The sequence below is a fragment of the Bos indicus genome, chromosome 21 (assembly GCF_029378745.1).
Source record: "Bos indicus isolate NIAB-ARS_2022 breed Sahiwal x Tharparkar chromosome 21, NIAB-ARS_B.indTharparkar_mat_pri_1.0, whole genome shotgun sequence".
Taxonomy (NCBI): Eukaryota; Metazoa; Chordata; class Mammalia; order Artiodactyla; family Bovidae; genus Bos; species Bos indicus.
This window is the reverse complement of record NC_091780.1, coordinates 21,760,538-21,779,379: the sequence shown is the minus strand read 5'-3', so window position 1 is coordinate 21,779,379 and position 18,842 is coordinate 21,760,538. Positions and strand designations below refer to the sequence as shown.

Below are 18,842 nucleotides of genomic sequence, written 5' to 3'. Positions count from 1 at the left end.
TTGAAAAGACCCTGACGCTGGGAAAGATTGAAGGCAGGAGAAGGGGACGACAGAGGATGAGATGGTTGGATGGTATCATTGACTCAATGGACATGAGTTTGAGCAGACTCCGGGAGTTGGTGATGGATAAGGAGGCCTGGTGTGCTGCAGCCCATGGGGTTGCAAAGAGCTGGACACGACTGTGCGACTGAACTGAACTGAGCAGGGAATCTGCACATGACCTAGACTCAACAACTTAGTTGAAGTTGACTGAAAATGTGCAAGGGTGGGAGTTTCCAATTCTGCTGACCCCAAACTGGAGGATCTAAGCACCTTTCCTTGAAACATCATCTTTCTCTGAGGTGGCTTCAAGGCTAGTAGTTATCACCACCAAAAATTCCAAACAAGTACAATAAATAGGGACTCTGGTTCCTTCTCTTTTTCCTTAAAAGAATGATGGACTCTTAGCCAGGTATATGGATGTGAACTGGCTTCCCTGGTGGTTCAGACAGTAAAGAAGTTACCTGTAATGCGGGAGACCCAGGTTTGATCCCTGAGAAGGAATGACTACCCACTCCAGTATTCTTCCCTGGAGAATTCCATGGACAGAGGAGCCTAGCAAACAAAATGCATATCACTCAGTCTTTACCCTCAGGGTCACAAAGAGTCGGACATGACTGACACTTCACTTTCATGCGTATGAACCAGAGTTCTGCTACTTCCCAGCTGTGTCTTTTTGAGCAAGTGTTCTAACCTCTCTGAACCAATGGAGCTGACACCAACCGCCTCACCAAATGATACTGGATGGACAAGGCTGCCATAGAGCTGGAGCCCTGGGAGGTGGGGCAGTGAGAAGAGTTTAATCGGAAGATTTTGCCTTGATTATCCCGGGCTGCTGCTGTGCTTGCAAAGGACCCATATGTTCCCACCCTGATCCCTCTACAGGTAAGGGCCAGACTCTGGAATACGCTGAGACTCTAGTACTGCCTCTTGCCAGGTCTCAATACCCTGGTCCACAATATAAAGAAACAATATGTGGAGGGCAATTTCTTTATAACCATTTCAGATGTGGCAGTACAGGTAAGTTGTACATAACAGAATCTGATCTTTTGAGCCAAAAGGAGGCTGGGGGGGAGGGCATTCTCCCAGTTTATAGGTATAAACAGTGAGGCCTTTGTACCTGATGATACTAGGATGGCATGAAAGCCAAATACCAGAGGCTTCCACGGTCTCTGCTTGTGGGTTTTTGTTTTTTTCTTTTCTTTTTTCTACTTGGGTTTTGAGCAAGAGAATTGGGAACAAAATGAAAGGGATGATGGGTTATTCTGGGACATGCTGGCTCAAGATCAGGCCTCTGAATAAGGCCTTAGACTTTGGGGGGGCCCCCAAACAGCCCCGCTTTGGGCCCAATCTACTAGATCTCTGGGCCAAAGCGGTAGCTCTGCCTGGCTGAGGCAGGGAGAAGGAAACTTTGAAGTCAGTAATTCAAGGTCACTTTGCTGGCCCAGCTCCATCTGGCAATGTTGACTCTGAGGCAATGAAGGGGAGAGCTGGGAACACAGGGCAGAAAGAGGTGGCTAGCATTGGAGGGAGCTGGTGTAACTGGGAAAGTGGGGGGCTGGCCTCAGATGTTTCTAAATAAAACCCAGCCCCAGCTGAGACTTTGGTTGTTTATGGCAGAACCGACCAGTATTGTCTTTTGTATGAACAGGCAAAAACGTGCCTGGTAGATTATTCAGCCAGGCTGCCTGAGTACTGCCTGATAAGCATCGGTGGTTGTACAGGGTGTGTCAAGGCTTTAACATATGTTTTTTCACCCAAGTCTTCTGGCAGCCCTGTTACTGTTATCGTTCCCCTCTCGGAAGGGAGGGTACAGACTCTGGCTACGCTGAATGACTTCGAGGACTAGCAGCTTGACCTGCTGAAGCAGTGGGACTCCAGTTCTTGAGTCGGGTCAGTCTACCTAACGCGTAGGAGGATCTGAGAGCGAATCTGAGAAGACCCGAGGTGGCCATGATTTTAGTTCAAGAACGCGGAACCCGCACTGGTTTAATGCGCCCGGAAATTTCAGCCCAGCCAATGCGAAGGATGCAGTTGTTTGTTCAAATTTGCCTTTTTGGGCTTAAGCTGATGCGTCAGCAATTGACACTCTGGTTTAAATAGGGCATCCTGGAATGAGAGTTATTCCTCGCTAACGGGTCCCCCAATCCTCCAGCTCCCATCCCCTGCTCCCGGGTGCCAGTCGGTCTCAGCGTGTTCCAGGGTCTGGCCTTTACCTGTAGAGGGATCACGGTCTCACTCGCCTCTCGCTCCCGTGGAGCCGAGCCTCCTCCGGTGCCCAGGGAACCGCGCGGGGTGCGGGGGCGGAGCCTCGGCTGGTGCAGGGCCGGGGGAGGAGTCCCCCAGGCCGGACTCCGCCTCCTCCCGGTGAGGCCCAATAGGGTGGCGGCCCCGGCAGCCCCGCCCCGGCCCTGCCCGCGCGGCCCGCGCTTCGCAGGCCTTCGCAGCCCGCCGCCAGGCAGCAGCCGGCGCTCGGATCTCGCCTACCCGGGTTCCTTCGTTCGCTCATCCGCCAGTCCGACCGCCCACCCGCTCGGGATGGCTGGTTACCTGCGAGTCGTACGCTCGCTCTGCAGAGCCTCTGGCTCCGGGTCGGCCTGGGCGCCAGCAGCCTTGACAGCCCCCAACTTGCAAGAGCAGCCGCGGCGCCACTGTGAGTGCCACGAGGAGGGTCCGGGCGGGGTGCGCGCCCGGCACCGCGACGTGGCGGCCTTCCGGGCGGGGACCAGCGAGCGCGACCCGGGACGCCCGCGGGCCGGGGACGGCGGGGTAGAGCACACAAAGAGCCGGCGCACGGGGGCTTGCTCCCTTGCCCCACCTTCCAGGCTGTGCCAGTCGCAGGGGTGGGGACTTGAAGAAAGCTGGCAACTGGTAGCCCGGGGCGATCTCGGCCCTTGCAGCCCTGTGCCCCCAGATTTTCCCGCAGGGGGTTCTGGGGGTATCCCGGGCTCAGAGGGTATCCTGCCCGCCCTGCGCTCCTGGAGGGAGACAAAGCAACCGAGTGCGTGCCGGAGCGCCTGGCCCGTTCCCCAGCGAGAGGGAGGGTCTCGGCGCGGTCCCCGATCAGACAAAGGAGGGGAGGGAGGAGGCAGCCACTTCCCCTTCCTTCTCACCCTGGGCGCTAGGTAACCCCTGCTCGCTGTCAGGCACTCGTCGGCTATTTTTGGAGCCTTTTAGGCTACAGCTGGAGGAGCGTCCTTTTTATTTTCGCTTTGTTTGGACGCCCCCGTTCTCCTTGCCGACGCACTTGAAGCTCCATCCTGGGGCCTGTCCTTGGCTTGACCGGCCTCTTCTCGCCAGCCGGCTCCCGCGCCACTCCTGGGCCCTGCCCAGCTCACCCGACCAGGAGACCTGGCAACCGAACCAAAATGTCACTTTTCCAAATCGTGCGTCATAACTTCTGTGGTACCCTTAGTCCACTGCTTCGGAGAGACGGCAGTAGTCTTTTTTTTTTTTTTGGCCTTGCCAGGTCTTCGTTTCGGCATATGGGATCTAGTTCCCTTATTCGGGATCGAACTGGGGCCCCCTGTATTTGGAGCACGGAGTCGTAGCCACTGGACCACCAAGGAAGTCCCGAAACGACAGTAGTCTTGATAAGTAGGGCGTCCAGGGACGGGGGAGCCTGGTGGGCGGCCGTCTGTGGGGTCTCACAGAGTCGGACAACACTGAAGTGACTTAGCAGCAGCAGCAGCAGCCTGAACTTCCATTACCAAGGCAGGCTTGCCCCTCTGACATTGGTCTGCCCCCTGGCTGTCCATCGCAGGCTGCAAAAGGCAGGGAACAATGTGGGTCCCTTGGCCCTGGCTACTGCCTGTTGCCATGGAAACCCCTCTCCTGCCTGGCCCGCAGCCCCTTGGAGTGAGGACAAGGGGGTGGGGCCCAGGCAACTTGGTCTTACTGCTGGAGTAGGTAATCTTTAACCTAGTGTGGGAGCAGCTGACCAGAACCCAGAAAGGCCCCGGCCCTCTCCTTTCAAGGAGAAAGGGGCATTTCTGTTTTTGTATACTCATGGAATTTGTCTTTAAGGAGCCAGCCCTGCAACTCAAGGTTCCATGGGTCCCCAGACCCCAGACAAAGTTTCCCATATGGCACCACCTTCAGCAAAATATGGCAGGAGTTAGATACATTCGCCACTTCTCCCTTTTATTTTTTCTTCTGCACATATGGTAAAAAACAAAATTAAATTAAAAAAAAAAAAACCACATAAACAAGAAAACAGAGCCCCTTTGGGGGCCTGAATTTTGGTAACATGTAAAAAGAGCAGCCAGTGGCAGGTCCTTTCAGAAGCCCCTAAGAGGGGTTTAGTTATTAATGAGGAGAAAGCCTGGTGTTTGAGTTGGACATGCATGCGACCGTACAGTTGTGACCTCTGCTAGCTTGTTACTTGGCAACACTGCTGGAGACAGAATACTTGGCATTCCCCTTGATGACAAGAAAAGAATATGCTTTGGCTAAAATACTCTTGTGTTTTTGCTGCCGGGTAATTCCCACACGTGTCTCTTTCTAGTTTTGCAACTCACAGGCCTCCTGCTGGTGGTGGTTTTGATAAGTTCGCCTGGGGAAGTGAGGGTGGGCTCTTCTCAACCGCTCAGCGGGAACTTTATCTGGCCTTCCTTCGCTCCGCTCCTAGCCTTGGAACTTCTTAATTTCCTCACCCCCCTGTTCCTCAACTTTTCAGATCTCCATGACCTGCTTCAGATCTTGGTGACTTGTTTACCCTTTTAGATTTCAGAGGAAATTATTTAACAATTGTTCGAAGTTGTGCAGACCTATCAGTAGTGTTCTTACGTGTTCTCCACTGAGCCTTGTTTCAGCTGCATCAGATAAGACCATAGCTACCCCATCAGACGTGGCGCTGCTGCTGCTGCTGCTAAGTCGCTTCAGTCGTGTCCAACTCTTAGCGACCCCATGGACTGCGCCCGCCAGGTTCCTCCATCCATGGGATTTTCCAGGCAAGAGTACTGGAGTGGGGTGCCATTGCCTTCTCCGCAGATGTGGCGCTAGGGGTAAAGAAACCGTCTGCCAATGCAGGAGACATAAGAGATGCAGGTTGAGTCCCGAGTTGGGAAGCTCCCCTGGAGAAGGGCATGGCAGCCCACTCCAGTATTCTTCCCTGGAGAATCCCATGGACAGAAGAGCCTGACATTCATAAGGTTGCAAAGAGTTGGACACACTGAAGCGACTTAGCATGCACGTACCCCATCCGGGGTGTTTTGGGTGGTCATGTTTCGGCCCTGTAGGTTTTAAAGAAAAACTTCTGGAAGGGCCTGGGGCCTGTCCCCCAGATCCTTTATGGAAAGCTGAGGCCTCTTTTACTGATTCCAGGATGGGGTGTTGGAAATTGCTCTCTGATTACAGGAAGTCAGCCTTGTGACTTGCTCTGGAGTTTACACTTCTGTAAACCCATGTTTAAAATGCCAACAGATGGCAAATATTAACGCGATAAATTGTGAGCTACTCCAGCCCGTTACCTGGCCACCCAAGTACATTCGTGATGGTCTGGTGCCATTTCGTGGTGAGAACTCACCGGCCTCTGTGTGGTAAGGCATCCCGGGATGGGGGAGGGGATGGAGTAACTTTCTGACCAAAGAGTAGGTTATGACAGGGCAGCCCTGACCAGACTGAACTGACCGTAGCTTGACATTCATTCATGGACTTCAGCAAATATTGTGCTTCTACTATGTGCCAGGCACTGTGCCAGGGACACTCTGGGGACAGAGCTGGGCATAAGGGACAAAGACTTATGGAGCTTAAATCCTAATGTGAGGAAGGACAGTAGACAAGGTCGAAGTTGGCTAGTGTGATGTACGTGACAAGAGCCAAGGAGAACAAATAAGGCAGAAAGATGCGGGCGAAGGTCTGGGTAGGGCTGCCAGGTAAGACCCCAGTGAATGAAGGATAGTAAGTCTCCTATACGACCTAGTTCTGTTCCTAAGACCCATTTGTTCGTAAGTCCAACAAAGTTAGCTTAGGTACCCAGCTAACACAATGGGCTATTTAGTACTGTACTGTGATAGGTTTATAATACTTTTCACATGAATGGTCCATAAAAAAATAAAGAAAACATTTTTAATTGTACAGAACAGTGCCTTGAAAAGTACAGGAGTACAGTACAACACTGGCACACAGGTGCTGGCATCGAGTGAACAGGCACGAAGAGTTACTGAGTGGAGGTGGGAGACGGTAGAGCGGAAGGGTCGTCAGCAACATGAGACGGAGGGCAAGAGACGGAGGGCAAGCTGCGGTGTCGCTCACGCCGGATGCTGGTGGCACGGGTTCCGGTTCCTTGCTGGAACCAGATGCATGTTCGAATCTTTGAAAGTCTGCATCTTGAAAGTTCATACGTAGGGGACTTACTGTACTGAGGGAATAAGGGAATGAAAACAGGCCGTTTAGTGTTCAGGGGAAGAGGGAATGCTGATGCCAAGGCCATGATGCAGGAGGGTACCTTTGCTTGTTGGAGAAGCAGAAAGTCAGGCTGGCTCAGAGCGTGCGATGGGAGATGAGATCAGGCTGTGGGGGTTGGGGGGGCTTGTAGGCCACTTTGGAGGATTTTGGCCTTTTCTGAGTGAAAGAGGAGGCTTTTCAGGGCTTTGAGAGGAGTGTAACTTGATTTACATTTTAACAGGACCGTTGCTAGCATCAGGGACCTGGTAGGAGGGTTGCTTGGACCTTGGTGGCAGTTGGATTCTGGGCTTATTTTGTAGGAAGAGCCTGTAGAATGTTTGTGATGGTTTGGACGTAGATGCAAGAGAAAGGCAGGCGTGAAGGAGGACACCAAAGAAAATGCTAGAGCCTCTTCTGGAATTGCTGCCCAGCCTTCTTGAACCCTCAGGAATTGGGGGCTTCCCCCCACATTCTACTAGGTCTCTCTGCTGACAGGAGCGTGGGTGGGAATGTGGTGCAACCAGTCACATAGACAGAGGCGGGTGAGGGGTGCCTGTCACGGGAGGGCCCTTTAGCTCAGAAGCTAGATCTCTTTACTTGAGCAGCAAGTAGATCCTGAAACCCGGGCTGGGTTTTGAAATCCTTACTCCATGTTCCCTGGCTGGGAGTTGGCCTAACGGACCTCTTGGGACTGGTGTAATTCCATCCTACACTCGGCCCAAGAGGATAGTATTTGTGCAGTGGGTCATCTGAAGATTTCATGGTGACTGTTACTTGGATTTCAGGTCACCTGTCACCACCTGTCTCCCAGAGAGAGGCAGATGGTGGGGTTGTCTCCACCATAGTGGCTAAACAATAGGCAAGCTTTCAAACTCAGATGCCTTGGGGTGCTCTGGAGGGCACATGGCAGGGCTCGGACAGAGGGAGAGGCTGACCTCTATCAGCCTGTCCTTCATCCTTGCTGTGGGCGAGCAGGGGCTCAGTGGGATGAAGTGACTCCTTCTTTAAGAAGGACTGGATTTTTATGTATAATCTTTTTTTTTTTTTTAAACTGGTTTAAACTGGTTTAAAAAGCATTTTTTAATTTCCTATTTTTTTACGGTGGTAAAACTGCACAAGAAAAACTTCCACCTTAACCATTTTCATGTGTGCAGTTCAGCGGAGTAAAATACACTCACCTCGTTGTTCAGCAGTCTCCACAGCTTTTTCATCTTGCAAAACTGGAGCTCAGTACCCATTAAACAACTCTGCTTCCTTTCCTCCCCGCCCCCGCCCCTGGTAACCACCATTCTACTTTCTGTTTCTGTAATTCTGACCACTCTAGGTACCTCATGTAAGTAGAATCGGACAATATTTGTGTTTTGTGTGACTGTCTTGCTTCACTTAGCAGGATGTCCTCAAGTGTTTTCCACGTTTAGCACGTGTCAGCATTCCTTCCTTTTTAAGGCTGAATAGGCTTTCGTTGTCTATATATAGCACATTTTAAAAAATATTCAGATTAAAATGTATTGTTCTTCTGAGTCAGGTATAGGAATTGTGAAAAGCTTGGGTGATATAGTTATTAAATCCTTACATACTTAATACTATTTCTAATTTATTATGAGTTACTTCCCAAAAATGTTAGTCACAGCTGAATTGAAAAAGTATTTGAGTACTACATAAAGTTTCCATGCTATGCTAAGTCACTTCAGTCGTGTCCGACTCTGTGTGACCCCGTGGATTGCAGCCTAACAGGCTCCTCTGTCCATGGGATTTTCCAGGCAAGAGTACTGGAGTGGGGTGCCATTGTCTTCTCCGAAAGTTTCCATAGGAGCAGGCATATAAGGCTTTGTCATATACTTATGGAGAATTGTTGTAGGTGTTACAGTTTATGAGGTCCCCAGTTTGACTTAATGGGTTGAATAAGTCTCTGCTACTAGCTGCATTGTAATTTCCAAAAGTAATAATGCATGTAATTAGAAATAAAATAAGAAAAACTTTTTTTTTAAACTTTTTATTTTGTATTGGGATATAGCCGATTGATGGTGTTGTTTAGATTCCACATATAAGGGATGTCATACGATGTTTTTCTTTCTCTGTCTGACTTGCTTCACTCAGTATGACACTGTCTAGGTACATCCATGTTGCTGCAAATTATTTCATTCTTTTTAATGGCTGAGTAATATTCCATTGTATATATGTACCACATCTTCTTTATCCATTCCAATAGAGAAGCTTTTTAAATTAAAGATCTTCTTCTCAAAAACAAATAAGTTATTTGGGAAAGGTGGTGATGTTGTTTATATAAGTATACCACATTGTAAGTCTGATCCAAAGGGAATTTACCATTGTGGAATTTGAAACAAAAGAACAAGTGGCAAAGGCTATTGAGGTAGGGCCAGATCCATCCCCGAAACTTGGAAGCGCTTCCTTTTTTAGTTTGAAAGCAAGTACATCCATGTTTAAGTTGTGTGGGGCCCAGTTTTGGAAAAAACTCAGAATCATGAACATAGTTTAACTTTTTGGTGAAAAGTTTTTTCTTAAACATCCTGGATTAGTTTCCAAAAGGTTCTTTTCTCATCTTGAATGTTCATATCACACTTTATTTCTCCATTCATCTGTTGATGGACACTTGGGTTGCTTCCACCTCTTGGCTATTGTGAATAATTCTGTTGTAAACATGGTTACACAGATAACTTTTTGAGACCCGGCTTTTAGTTATTTAATCAATTTTTTGAGGAACCGTCATACTGGTTCCCATAGTGGCCCCACCATTTTCTATTCTCACTAGCAATGTACAGGGGTTCCAATTTCCATCCTCATCAACACTTGTTACTTTATGGCTTTTGTTTTTGTTTTGATAGTAGCTGTCTTAAGGGGTGTGAGGTGGTGTCTCATTGTGGTTTTGGTTTGCATTTCCCTAATGATTAGTGATGTTGAACATATTTGTATGAGCTTATTGACGGTTTTTTGAGAAATAGCTATTCAAGTCCTTTGCCCCTTTATTAATCAGGTTTGTTGTTGTTGAAAGGGCCTGTTTTTTTAAGCCTTGGTCACCAAACAGCATTAAAAAAAAAAAGGAAAAAAAAAAAAAAAAGACCCACTACAAAATGACCCACCCCACAAACAAAATGAGCCACAAACAAACAAGAAGACCCACCCCACAAACAAAATAAGCCTCTGCTGCTGTGGCTCACACCTCCGATCCCTGTTCCCAGCTCCTTTGGGCAGTTGCTTTGAGGAAGGCTGACACTTGACTTTGATAATAATGCCTCTTGCTCTCTCTGTTATCAATGGTGATAGTGATAGGGTTAGTCACTCAGTCGTGTCCGACTCTTTGTGACCCCATGGACTGTAGCCCGCCAGGCTCCTCTGTCCATGGGATTCTCCAGGCAAGAATACTGGAGTGGGTTGCCTTTCCCTTCTCCAGGGGATCTTCCCAACTCAGGGATTGAACCTGGGTCTCCTGTATGACGGGTGGATTCTTTACCATCTGAGTCGGTTTTCCTTCCCCCCCTCATTCTTTAAGGGTGGGCACTGCTGTGTTGAGGTGTTTCAGGAAAGGCCATTTACCCTCGACACCTGGTTGTAAATAAGCGGGCCCTGTGGTCTCTGAGGGTTTGACATTTGCATACACAGCTGGGAGGGCTGCCTGCTGTGGTCTTGACATTGAACTCCCCCACTGAGGTGTGGTGTCCACAGGCTGCTGTGCCTGAAGCTTAGAGCTTGAGTGGAGCCCAAGCTGAGGCTGAAACCTTTAGGACTGGCCCCAAATGGACCTCTCCTTAGGGATTTGGATTATGGTAGCCTTAGTACATTTAAAGGTCTTCCCCTGGTAGCTCAGCAGTGAAGGTTCCACCTGTCAAGAAAGAGACGGGGGTTCGATCCCTGGGTCAGGAAGATCCTCTGGAGAAGGAAATGGCAACCTGTTCCAGTGTTCTAGCCTGGAGAATTCCATGCATGGACAAAGGAGCCTGGCAGGCAACAGTCCATGGGGTCCCAAAGTGTTGGACATGACTGGGCAACTTAACAGCAAGTACATTAAAAGAAATTGATGGCTCTCATCACATTAACTCATAGAAGATGCATCTGAAAATTAAGCGAGCTAGCTCTACAACAGCCCAACAGGTCCAACAGGTTTCTGCAGGGCCACTCCTGCTTTAGACCAGACTTGCTGAAGGTCCAAAGTCCCCACTGCACCTTGGGAGGAGCTGGAGCAGTGCCAGCCGTGTTCCATCTTGTTCCCTGGGGGAAGAAGTATTTGGAGCCTGTGTTTGCTTTCTGCTTCTCTCCGTCTGGCCCACAGGGGCATCCAGAGGCTATGCTTGAGCCAAGGCCCTGGGATCTATCCTGACCCTGACACAAGCCATGCTCCCTGGGTCTCATTTTTCTTCCTTTTTAGATTAAAAAAAAAAAATCTGTTTGCACATCTTTGGAGAGTGAGTCATCCGGCTACACATAATTCACTTGCTGCTTCTGCAGGAGGGGGAGCGAATGCTGGGCAGTGGGACCTGGCTGACACGCCTCCCTGCGTGGTGAAGCGTGGGTCTGGCCAGGAGGAGAAGGGCTCTCCCACCGACCTCCTCTTCTCACGGCTGTGATATGCTGTGCGTGTGTCTGGTTCTAGATGCCGACAAGAGGATCAAGGTGGCGAAGCCAGTGGTGGAGATGGACGGCGATGAGATGACCCGTATTATCTGGCAGTTCATCAAAGAGAAGGTAGTTCCCTCCCAAAGTGGGCGGCCTTGCACATGGCCGGCTGGGCTCAGTGATCAGTCCCAGCTCCTGTCTCCTGAGCCCTGCTTCAGGTCCCCGGGATTCACCCATCACCCTGGTGGGCAGGAGCAACCCTATTTGTCTCCTTCCACCCACCCTTCTGTCATGTCCAGACCACTCATGGGCCTTGTTATTTTATTTATTTTTAAAATATTTATTTATTTGGCTGCATTGGGTCTTAGTTGTGGCTCTCAGGCTCAGTTCCACAGCATGTGGGATCTTATTTCCCAGACCGGGGATTGAACCCACATCCTCTGAATTGGAAGGCAGGTTCTCAACCACTGGATCACCGGGGGAGTCCCTGCTCTTATTATTTTTTAAAATACTTCTTTTTTTGGCTGTGTCAGGTCTTCACTGTATCATGGGGGAATTTTTTGTTTCGGCCTATGGACTTTAGCCGTGATGCAGTCTCAATAGTCATGGTGCGTGGACTTAGATCAGGCACGGGACTGTCCTCAGCCATCTTTGTCTTGTACCAAGGTTAAAGCATTTTAAAGAATGTGATTAAACATAATCGCATATCATGTCTTTTTTTTGGCTAAATTAAGCTTTTGTTTTACTCTTCAGATTAATTAACACATATATACAGATACAGGAAATATAAGAAACACACTGGAGGAATTCAATCTGTGTTGCAGATTGCATATTTATCTCCTTTCAGAGAGCTGGCACAGGTTGACTTATCCTTTAGGAGTTTCTTTTTTGTTTTTAATTTATTTTTTATTGAAGTACAGTTGAGTATGTTGTCTTGATCCACTGCGTTCCGATGCACTCCCTTGAGGGAGTGAAAGATGAGCAGGGATCATGAACCTTTCCTTAGCGGTCTGGGGATGTCATCGTGAGTCGTGGCGTGGTGTCTGTTGGGGACAGTGATGTGTTTGAGCCACCACTGCAGGTGGTTCCCAGGGTGGCTGCTTGACTGCTCCAGAGTCTCTGTGGGCTGGGTCTGCCCAGGGGAATACACGGTCCATGTGAAGACCCCCGCCTTGTGTGTCTGTCCCCAAGAACAAGGTTGAGAATTGCCGCTTCTGAATGGGGAAGGAGAGGGAACCCGCTGTTCGGAGAACTCTAGATGTGTTTGGAGTGGGGTTTGGCTGAGTTGATGGGCCACCACGGGGGATCGGTGGTGTTTTATGTGGTCCACGCTGGGGAAGAGCCCTCCAAGGGGCTTCAGCCTGATCTGCCAGCCTCTCTCCAGAGCCCCAGCTTCCTGCCAGCTTTGGCCAGCCCTCCAGAAGTCTTTCTTCTTCCCCTTCCACACGGGGTGAACCCAGGTGCCCCTGAATCCCAGTCAATCTGGGCTGATGCCTGGCCCTGGCTGTCTGTTTCTAGCTCATCCTGCCCCACGTGGACGTCCAGCTCAAGTATTTCGACCTGGGGCTCCCGAACCGTGACCAGACCAATGATCAGGTCACCATCGACTCTGCGTTGGCCACCCAGAAGTACAGTGTGGCTGTGAAGTGTGCCACCATCACCCCCGACGAGGCCCGTGTGGAAGGTGCGAGGGGGTGGGGGTGGGGCAGCTGGGACGGTGGGGGTGGGGACAAGGAGTTGGAGGGTCGCTGTCTTAGGCTGAGCCTGGCGGGTGGGGCTGGAAGCACAGCGTCTGGACTGAGGCTGTGTGTTGCCAGGTTCGTCAGGCTGGGTTCCGCCCAGCGTGAAGCGGCAGTGATACGGCTGACAGAGCGCTCACCGTGTGCCAGCTACTGTTCTGGGCACTTTACACACAACATGCATTTAAGTCTCACAACAAGCCAAAAGGCCAGGGGTTTTATCAACGGTTTCGTTTTATGAGCTCTTGCCTGAGGTGACACAGCTGGATCTTGAAGCTAAGAAATCTGATTCAGGAGCGCCCATGGCCACTCTCGACTCTGCTGCTTCCCCAGGGTGGTTTTTAGGAGCCCCCTTCTAGCTACATTCCCGCTTAGGGTTCAAATCCTGGTCGGAAGGTTTGGGCTGCAGTGGGGCCACTTCCTCTTTGTCCTCATAGAGTTCAAGCTGAAGAAGATGTGGAAGAGCCCCAATGGAACCATCCGGAACATCCTCGGGGGAACGGTCTTCCGGGAGCCCATCATCTGTAAGAACATCCCGCGTCTCGTCCCTGGCTGGACCAAGCCCATCACCATTGGCAGGCATGCCCACGGCGACCAGGTTGGCCCCGGTGGGAGTGGGGCTCCGAGGGCCTGGGACAACCTGCCCCCAGCTGGAGCCCTGGGCCTGAGCCATCTTCTCGTCTCTGCAGTACAAAGCCACAGACTTTGTGGTTGACCGGGCTGGCACATTCAAGGTGGTCTTCACCCCGAAGGATGGCAGCGGCCCTAAGGAATGGGAGGTGTACAACTTTCCTGCTGGTGGCGTGGGCATGGGCATGTATAACACGGATGAGGTGAGCAGCGGCGCCTGGGCTCCCTCCCCCACCCATGTCTCTGTCTCCGGCCACATCGGGTTGGTGGTTCTGACTCTTCCTGTGTCGGTGGCCTGAAGGTCTGAGGCCTGAGAGCAAATGCATCTTTAAGTGTATTCAGGGGGCCCTATGGTACGCCTAGCATCCTGTGCTCATTCTCGGGTGCGTCTTGGGGCATATTGGTTGTCAGCTCTTGGTTTACAGCAAACTGGGTAAGTGCTTCTTTCCCTCCCTACCCCCATTTCTTGGCTTTCCTTTCCTCTGTGGTTGGCCTCATTCTTAGGCCGTGAAGAAATGGCCAACACTGGCTCCGGGCTTATCCCTGCCAACCTGGCTATCCTGGCAGAAAAGAGCCTTTTTGGCTCCTGGTTCCAGCAAAAGTAGATGGCTTGGGTCACATGGCCATCTCCCAGCCAATCGTGAAGGCCCAGGGGAGGAAGGGCTCTGACTGGATAAACCCGGGACACAGGAAAGACAAGTAGGTGGGCTGAGGGCATGGCCCCACCCTAGCCATATGGTTTTGGAAATGGGGAAGGTGATAGCTTTTCCAAGTAAAGCTGGGCGTCTGCTTTCTCCCAGAAATTGGGAGTAGGGTGCTGGGCCAGCAGCAACAGCAGATGCTCACTCCAGGAAAATAAAAAGTGAAAGTGTTCGTCGCTCAGTCGTGTCTAACTCTCCATGTCTGTAGCCCGCCAGGCTCCTCTGTCCACGGAATCCTCACTCCAGAGGGCTGGGTGAACCCTGACTGCCTGGGTCGAGTGCGGGGAGGGGACTGCTGTTCCCAGGGCTGGGCCTGCCTGGGGGACCACTCCAGGGACCTCTCTCTCCCTGCAGTCCATCTCAGGTTTTGCACACAGCTGCTTCCAGTATGCCATCCAGAAGAAGTGGCCACTCTACATGAGCACCAAGAACACCATCCTGAAAGCTTACGACGGGCGCTTCAAGGACATCTTCCAGGCCATCTTTGAGAAGTAATGGCTTCTCCCTTTACTGTTTCCCAGGGAGTCCATGACCCTCCTTCCTGGTCCGCTCAGTCTTACCCACCCGGGGAAGCTGTCCTAGTGTGTCTGTCTTGGCCCTGAGACTCAGGGAGGGATTCCCCAACCTGTCAGCCTCCTGCCCTTTCCTCACCACAAGCCCTTTTGCTCCCAGGCACTACAAGACTGAGTTCGACAAACATAAGATCTGGTACGAGCACCGGCTCATTGATGACATGGTGGCTCAGGTCCTCAAGTCCTCAGGCGGCTTTGTGTGGGCCTGCAAGAACTACGATGGAGACGTGCAGTCGGACATCCTGGCCCAGGGTACGCGCCCCGCGGGGATGGGGTGGACCGTCGTTTTTCCCTTGCTGGGAGAGAGGGTGGGCCGGGAGTCGGTGCGCTGGTTTGCACACCCTTTTGGGAGGAAACTGCTCCAGTGGAGCAGCTGGACTGGGGCTTGCCTGCTCATCACAGGGTCTGCTGTAGACACATGGACCAGGCGCTCTCTGGTGTCTGAGTGAGGAAGGGTCATCTGTTATGTTTGGACTGGGTTATTGCTAAGGCTGCTGTTCCAGAGGAAGTAGTCCACAGCAATTTAGGTCCTAAAGGCCAGGCTTGTTAGCCCTGAGGTTGTTCCCATCCGTGAAAGGGCCTATCCATGCAGGAGATGTTCCTGTCCATGCAGGAGACTCAAGAGACACGGGTTCAGTCCCTGGGTTGGGAAGATCCCCTGGAGGAGGGCATGGCAGCCCACTCCAGTATTCTTGCCTGGAGAATCCCATCGAGAGAGGAGGCTGGTGGGCTACAGTCCATGGGGTCACAAGGAGTCAGACATGGCTGAAGTGACTTAGCACAGCACAGCGCATGGAAGGGCCAGGTGACTCTGCTTGGCTCCAGATTTGGACGAGGTTTGGCTGTAGTAGAAAAATGGGAGTAAGTATTCGGTTGACTGAAAAGTTTGTTCAGGTTTTTCTGTAACATCTTTGGCCAAGTTTTTAGCCAACCCAGTACAAGCAGATGGTCTTTAAATTGCAAAGAATTTGTTCTGCACAGTAAATCTTGTGGATATAGGAGAATATTGGGGGATGATGGCAAACCCCCCAGCCCTACAGCATCCTAAAAGACAAGCTGAGTTGCAGCAGAAAGCCATTAGGGAGGAACAGAAAGAAATATTCAGTTGTAATGGGAACGAGGGGCTTCCCAGCTGATTCAGTGGTAAAGAATCTGCCTGCCAATGCAGGAGACGAGGGTTCGATCCCTGGTCCAAGAAGATCCTCTGGAGAAGGAAATGGCAACTCACTTCAGTATTCTTGCCTGAGGATCCCATGGACAGAGGAACCTAGGCTCCAGTTCATGGGGTCGCAGACAGTCGGATACAATTGAGCAGGCACAGATACAGTCATATTGGGACTGAGAGCAAGAAAGATAATGGGAAGAGGCAACATGCATGCATAGGGAGTGGAAGAGAAACCAGGCTTTGTGAGAGAGGGAGGCGAGGTCTAGCTCCCATGAGGAAAAAGTAAAACCCATGTCAGGCTACAGTGAAAAGGCAGAGGGTCTCTGTACTTCATAAAAACCTTCGACTTTATTTTGAAAAGTTCAGTGTGACCCTCTCACTAGAACAATTCCTATCTAGGATGGAAGGATGACAAGCCCTAGCACACAAGAGAAAGGCATGAAGTGTATAAGGACTAGTGAGTATGAAGGTCCCACATGAAAATGGAGAAGGGATCCCCCTTTCTCTGCCCCAACAGCAAAAATTCTTAGGCAAATAATTTCCCTCTAGAAGTTGCCCACTTTTTCTTTCTTGGGCATTTATAGTTCTTATTATGGTGCTGTGGGGTGCTTTTGAAGCCCAGGAGACCTTGACCATAGTAAACATTGACATCTGGATTTGAAAAAATTTGGAAGTAGATCACAAAGCTCTTTTTAAATTTTTAAATATTTATTGTTTTTTTGACTGTGCCAGGTCTTTGTTGTGGCATACAGGATCTTTGATCTTTGTTGCCGCCCTTTGGGATCTTTAGTTTCGTCATGTGGGATCTAGGTCCCTGACCGGGGATCGAACCTATGCCCCCTGCTTTGGGAGTGATGAGTTCTATCCATTGGACCACCAGGGATGTCCCAAATCGTAAAACTTTCAAGTGGCCTAAAAGAGCAGAGAGCTTCCTGGGTAGCTCAAACAGTAAAGAATCTGCCTGCATTTTGGAAGACCTGGGTTTGATCCCTGGGTTGGCAAGATCCCCTGGAGGAGGGCATGGCAACCCATTCCAGTATTCTTGCCTGAAGAATTCCATGGACAGAGGAGCCTGGCGGGCTACAGTGTGTGGGGTTGCGAAGAGTCGGACACGACTGAGCAACTAACACACATACTCAAAAGAGCAGATAAAGTGATGACTGTAAAATAGCTGGCCACAGGCTTTATTCTTCCTGCTTGAATGAGCCTCTTGGTCACCTGCCAGGGTAGGTGGGTAGAACTTTGGAGCGGGGGGAGTCTTGCGCCCTGGGGGGCCATAGATTCTGGGGCACGTGGAGGTAGAGGATGTGGGTGTATGCCAGCAGGTGAATGAGAACCACCTCTGAGTGCCACCTGCCCTGTGCTGGGCCCTGGAGACCCAACACAAGTGCCTGAGGAGAGGTGCTGGCACTGAGGGGGGTCTTCCTGCTCTCCAGGCTTTGGCTCCCTTGGTCTGATGACGTCCGTGCTGGTCTGCCCGGATGGGAAGACCATTGAGGCTGAGGCTGCTCATGGCACAGTCACCCGCCACTATCGGGAGCACCAGAAGGTGAGTGCCAGGGCGGTGGCTGTGTGCCCTTCTATCCCTGGAGCCCAAGCCCACTGGCCCTGAGGGCTGGGTGCATGGGCCTGGTCCTGTCAGTCTAGAGGGGGCATCTGTGTCCAAGGGGCCTTTTCATTGGCTGCTTGGCTCTTCATCCCCCTGCGACCTCTTCCTCCAGGGCCGGCCGACCAGCACCAACCCCATCGCCAGCATCTTTGCCTGGACGCGTGGCCTAGAACACCGGGGCAAGTTGGATGGGAACCAGGACCTCATCAGGTGAGTTGGTTCTGGGCAGGTTCTGGGCTCCAGCTCCATACAGCTGGGGTCTCACTCTGCCCCGTGCCCTGCAGGTTCGCCCAGACCCTGGAGAAGGTGTGCGTCGAGACGGTGGAGAGCGGAGCCATGACCAAGGACCTGGCGGGCTGCATCCACGGCCTCAGCAAGTGAGTGGTCTGGGGTCAAGGCAGGGCTGGGCTTCCGGGGGCTCAGGGTCAGGTGGATCGTAGCCCAGGGTCCCTTGTAGAGGCTTCTTCCTAAGTCAGCTTGGCTGCCAGGGGACAGGACAGGTCCATGGCCCTGAGTGATGGTGGCTGGGGCTAGCCTCCCCACACCAGGCTCAGTGAATGGGTCCCTGTCCCTAGGCCGGCTGCTCAGAGCCTTCCATCCCCTGCCACAACCACCTCCTGGCTTCTCTCAGAAGAGCTTTACTGAGCTGCCTGTTGTAATCTGGAAAAGCAAAGCCAAGCCTCGCTGGGTTCCTGTTGAGTTTGCTGTGGCCCCCTCCCCCGCTTTTTTTTGCCCACTCCATGCTGTATGTAGGATCTTAGCTCCCCGACCAGGGATTGAACCTGCACCCCCTGCAGTGGAAGTGCAGATTCTTAACCACTGCACCACCAGGGAAGTCCCGCTGTGGCCTCTTGACAGTGCGCTCCAGGTAGCCTCTGGCCTGTAGCCCTCCGCACAACGGCACAAGAAGCCTACTGTCTGGACGCTGCCCTGGATGCGGCGGCAGCGGCGGGGCGGCGTCTGCCAGAACCACTCTCACATGCACGTGCTCTCTCGACAGTGTGAAGCTGAACGAACACTTCCTGAACACCTCGGACTTCCTGGACACCATCAAGAGCAACCTGGACAGAGCTCTGGGCCAGCAGTAGCGGGCCAGGGTTGCTGCCAGCTGCCGAGCTGGCCGGGCCGGAGGCGAGCGGGCAGCCAGGGGTCCCCCTGCCCCCCCAACCGACACGCCCCGCGGCGGAGGGTGAGCCTCTTAGCCCCTGTTAGGAGGCCTTTCTAGGGGACGTTTTTTTTTTTTATAAGCAAGAAGTTTTTAAAAGTATCTGTGTGTTTCCCCTCATGGTGACGTGAGGCAGAAACAGTGTGTTTTACCTCAGCCGGTGGTATCTTTTGCATACTGTAATTTATATTGCCCTCGGGACACATGGTGCCATATTTAGCTACTAAAAAGTTCTTCACAAAACAGGTCTGCTGTGTTTGTCCCTG

General features: G+C 51.6%; 1 protein-coding gene across 1 annotated transcript; it reads left to right on the top strand.

Moving 5' to 3' along the window:
* Window positions 1-2,470: 2,470 nt before the first annotated feature.
* On the top strand, window positions 2,471-18,819 carry IDH2 (isocitrate dehydrogenase (NADP(+)) 2). The gene is made up of 11 exons (XM_070775137.1): window positions 2,471-2,692; window positions 11,033-11,124; window positions 12,514-12,679; window positions 13,172-13,332; window positions 13,424-13,567; window positions 14,420-14,556; window positions 14,738-14,889; window positions 17,239-17,351; window positions 17,524-17,621; window positions 17,696-17,788; window positions 18,412-18,819. The coding sequence occupies exons 1-11, from the start codon at window positions 2,578-2,580 to the stop codon at window positions 18,497-18,499; spliced, it is 1,359 nt and encodes a 452-aa protein (XP_070631238.1). The 5' UTR covers window positions 2,471-2,577; the 3' UTR covers window positions 18,500-18,819.
* Window positions 18,820-18,842: the final 23 nt, after the last annotated feature.

Excerpts from the sequence above, each read along its gene's own strand:
- IDH2 (XM_070775137.1), top strand. The coding sequence starts at position 2,578 with ATGGCTGGTTACCTGCGAGTCGTACGCTCGCTCTGCAGAGCCTCTGGC. Across the intron at positions 13,333-13,423 it reads GGCATGCCCACGGCGACCAG|TACAAAGCCACAGACTTTGT; the intron begins GTTGGCCCCGGT and ends TCGTCTCTGCAG. Across the intron at positions 13,568-14,419 it reads GCATGTATAACACGGATGAG|TCCATCTCAGGTTTTGCACA; the intron begins GTGAGCAGCGGC and ends CTCTCCCTGCAG.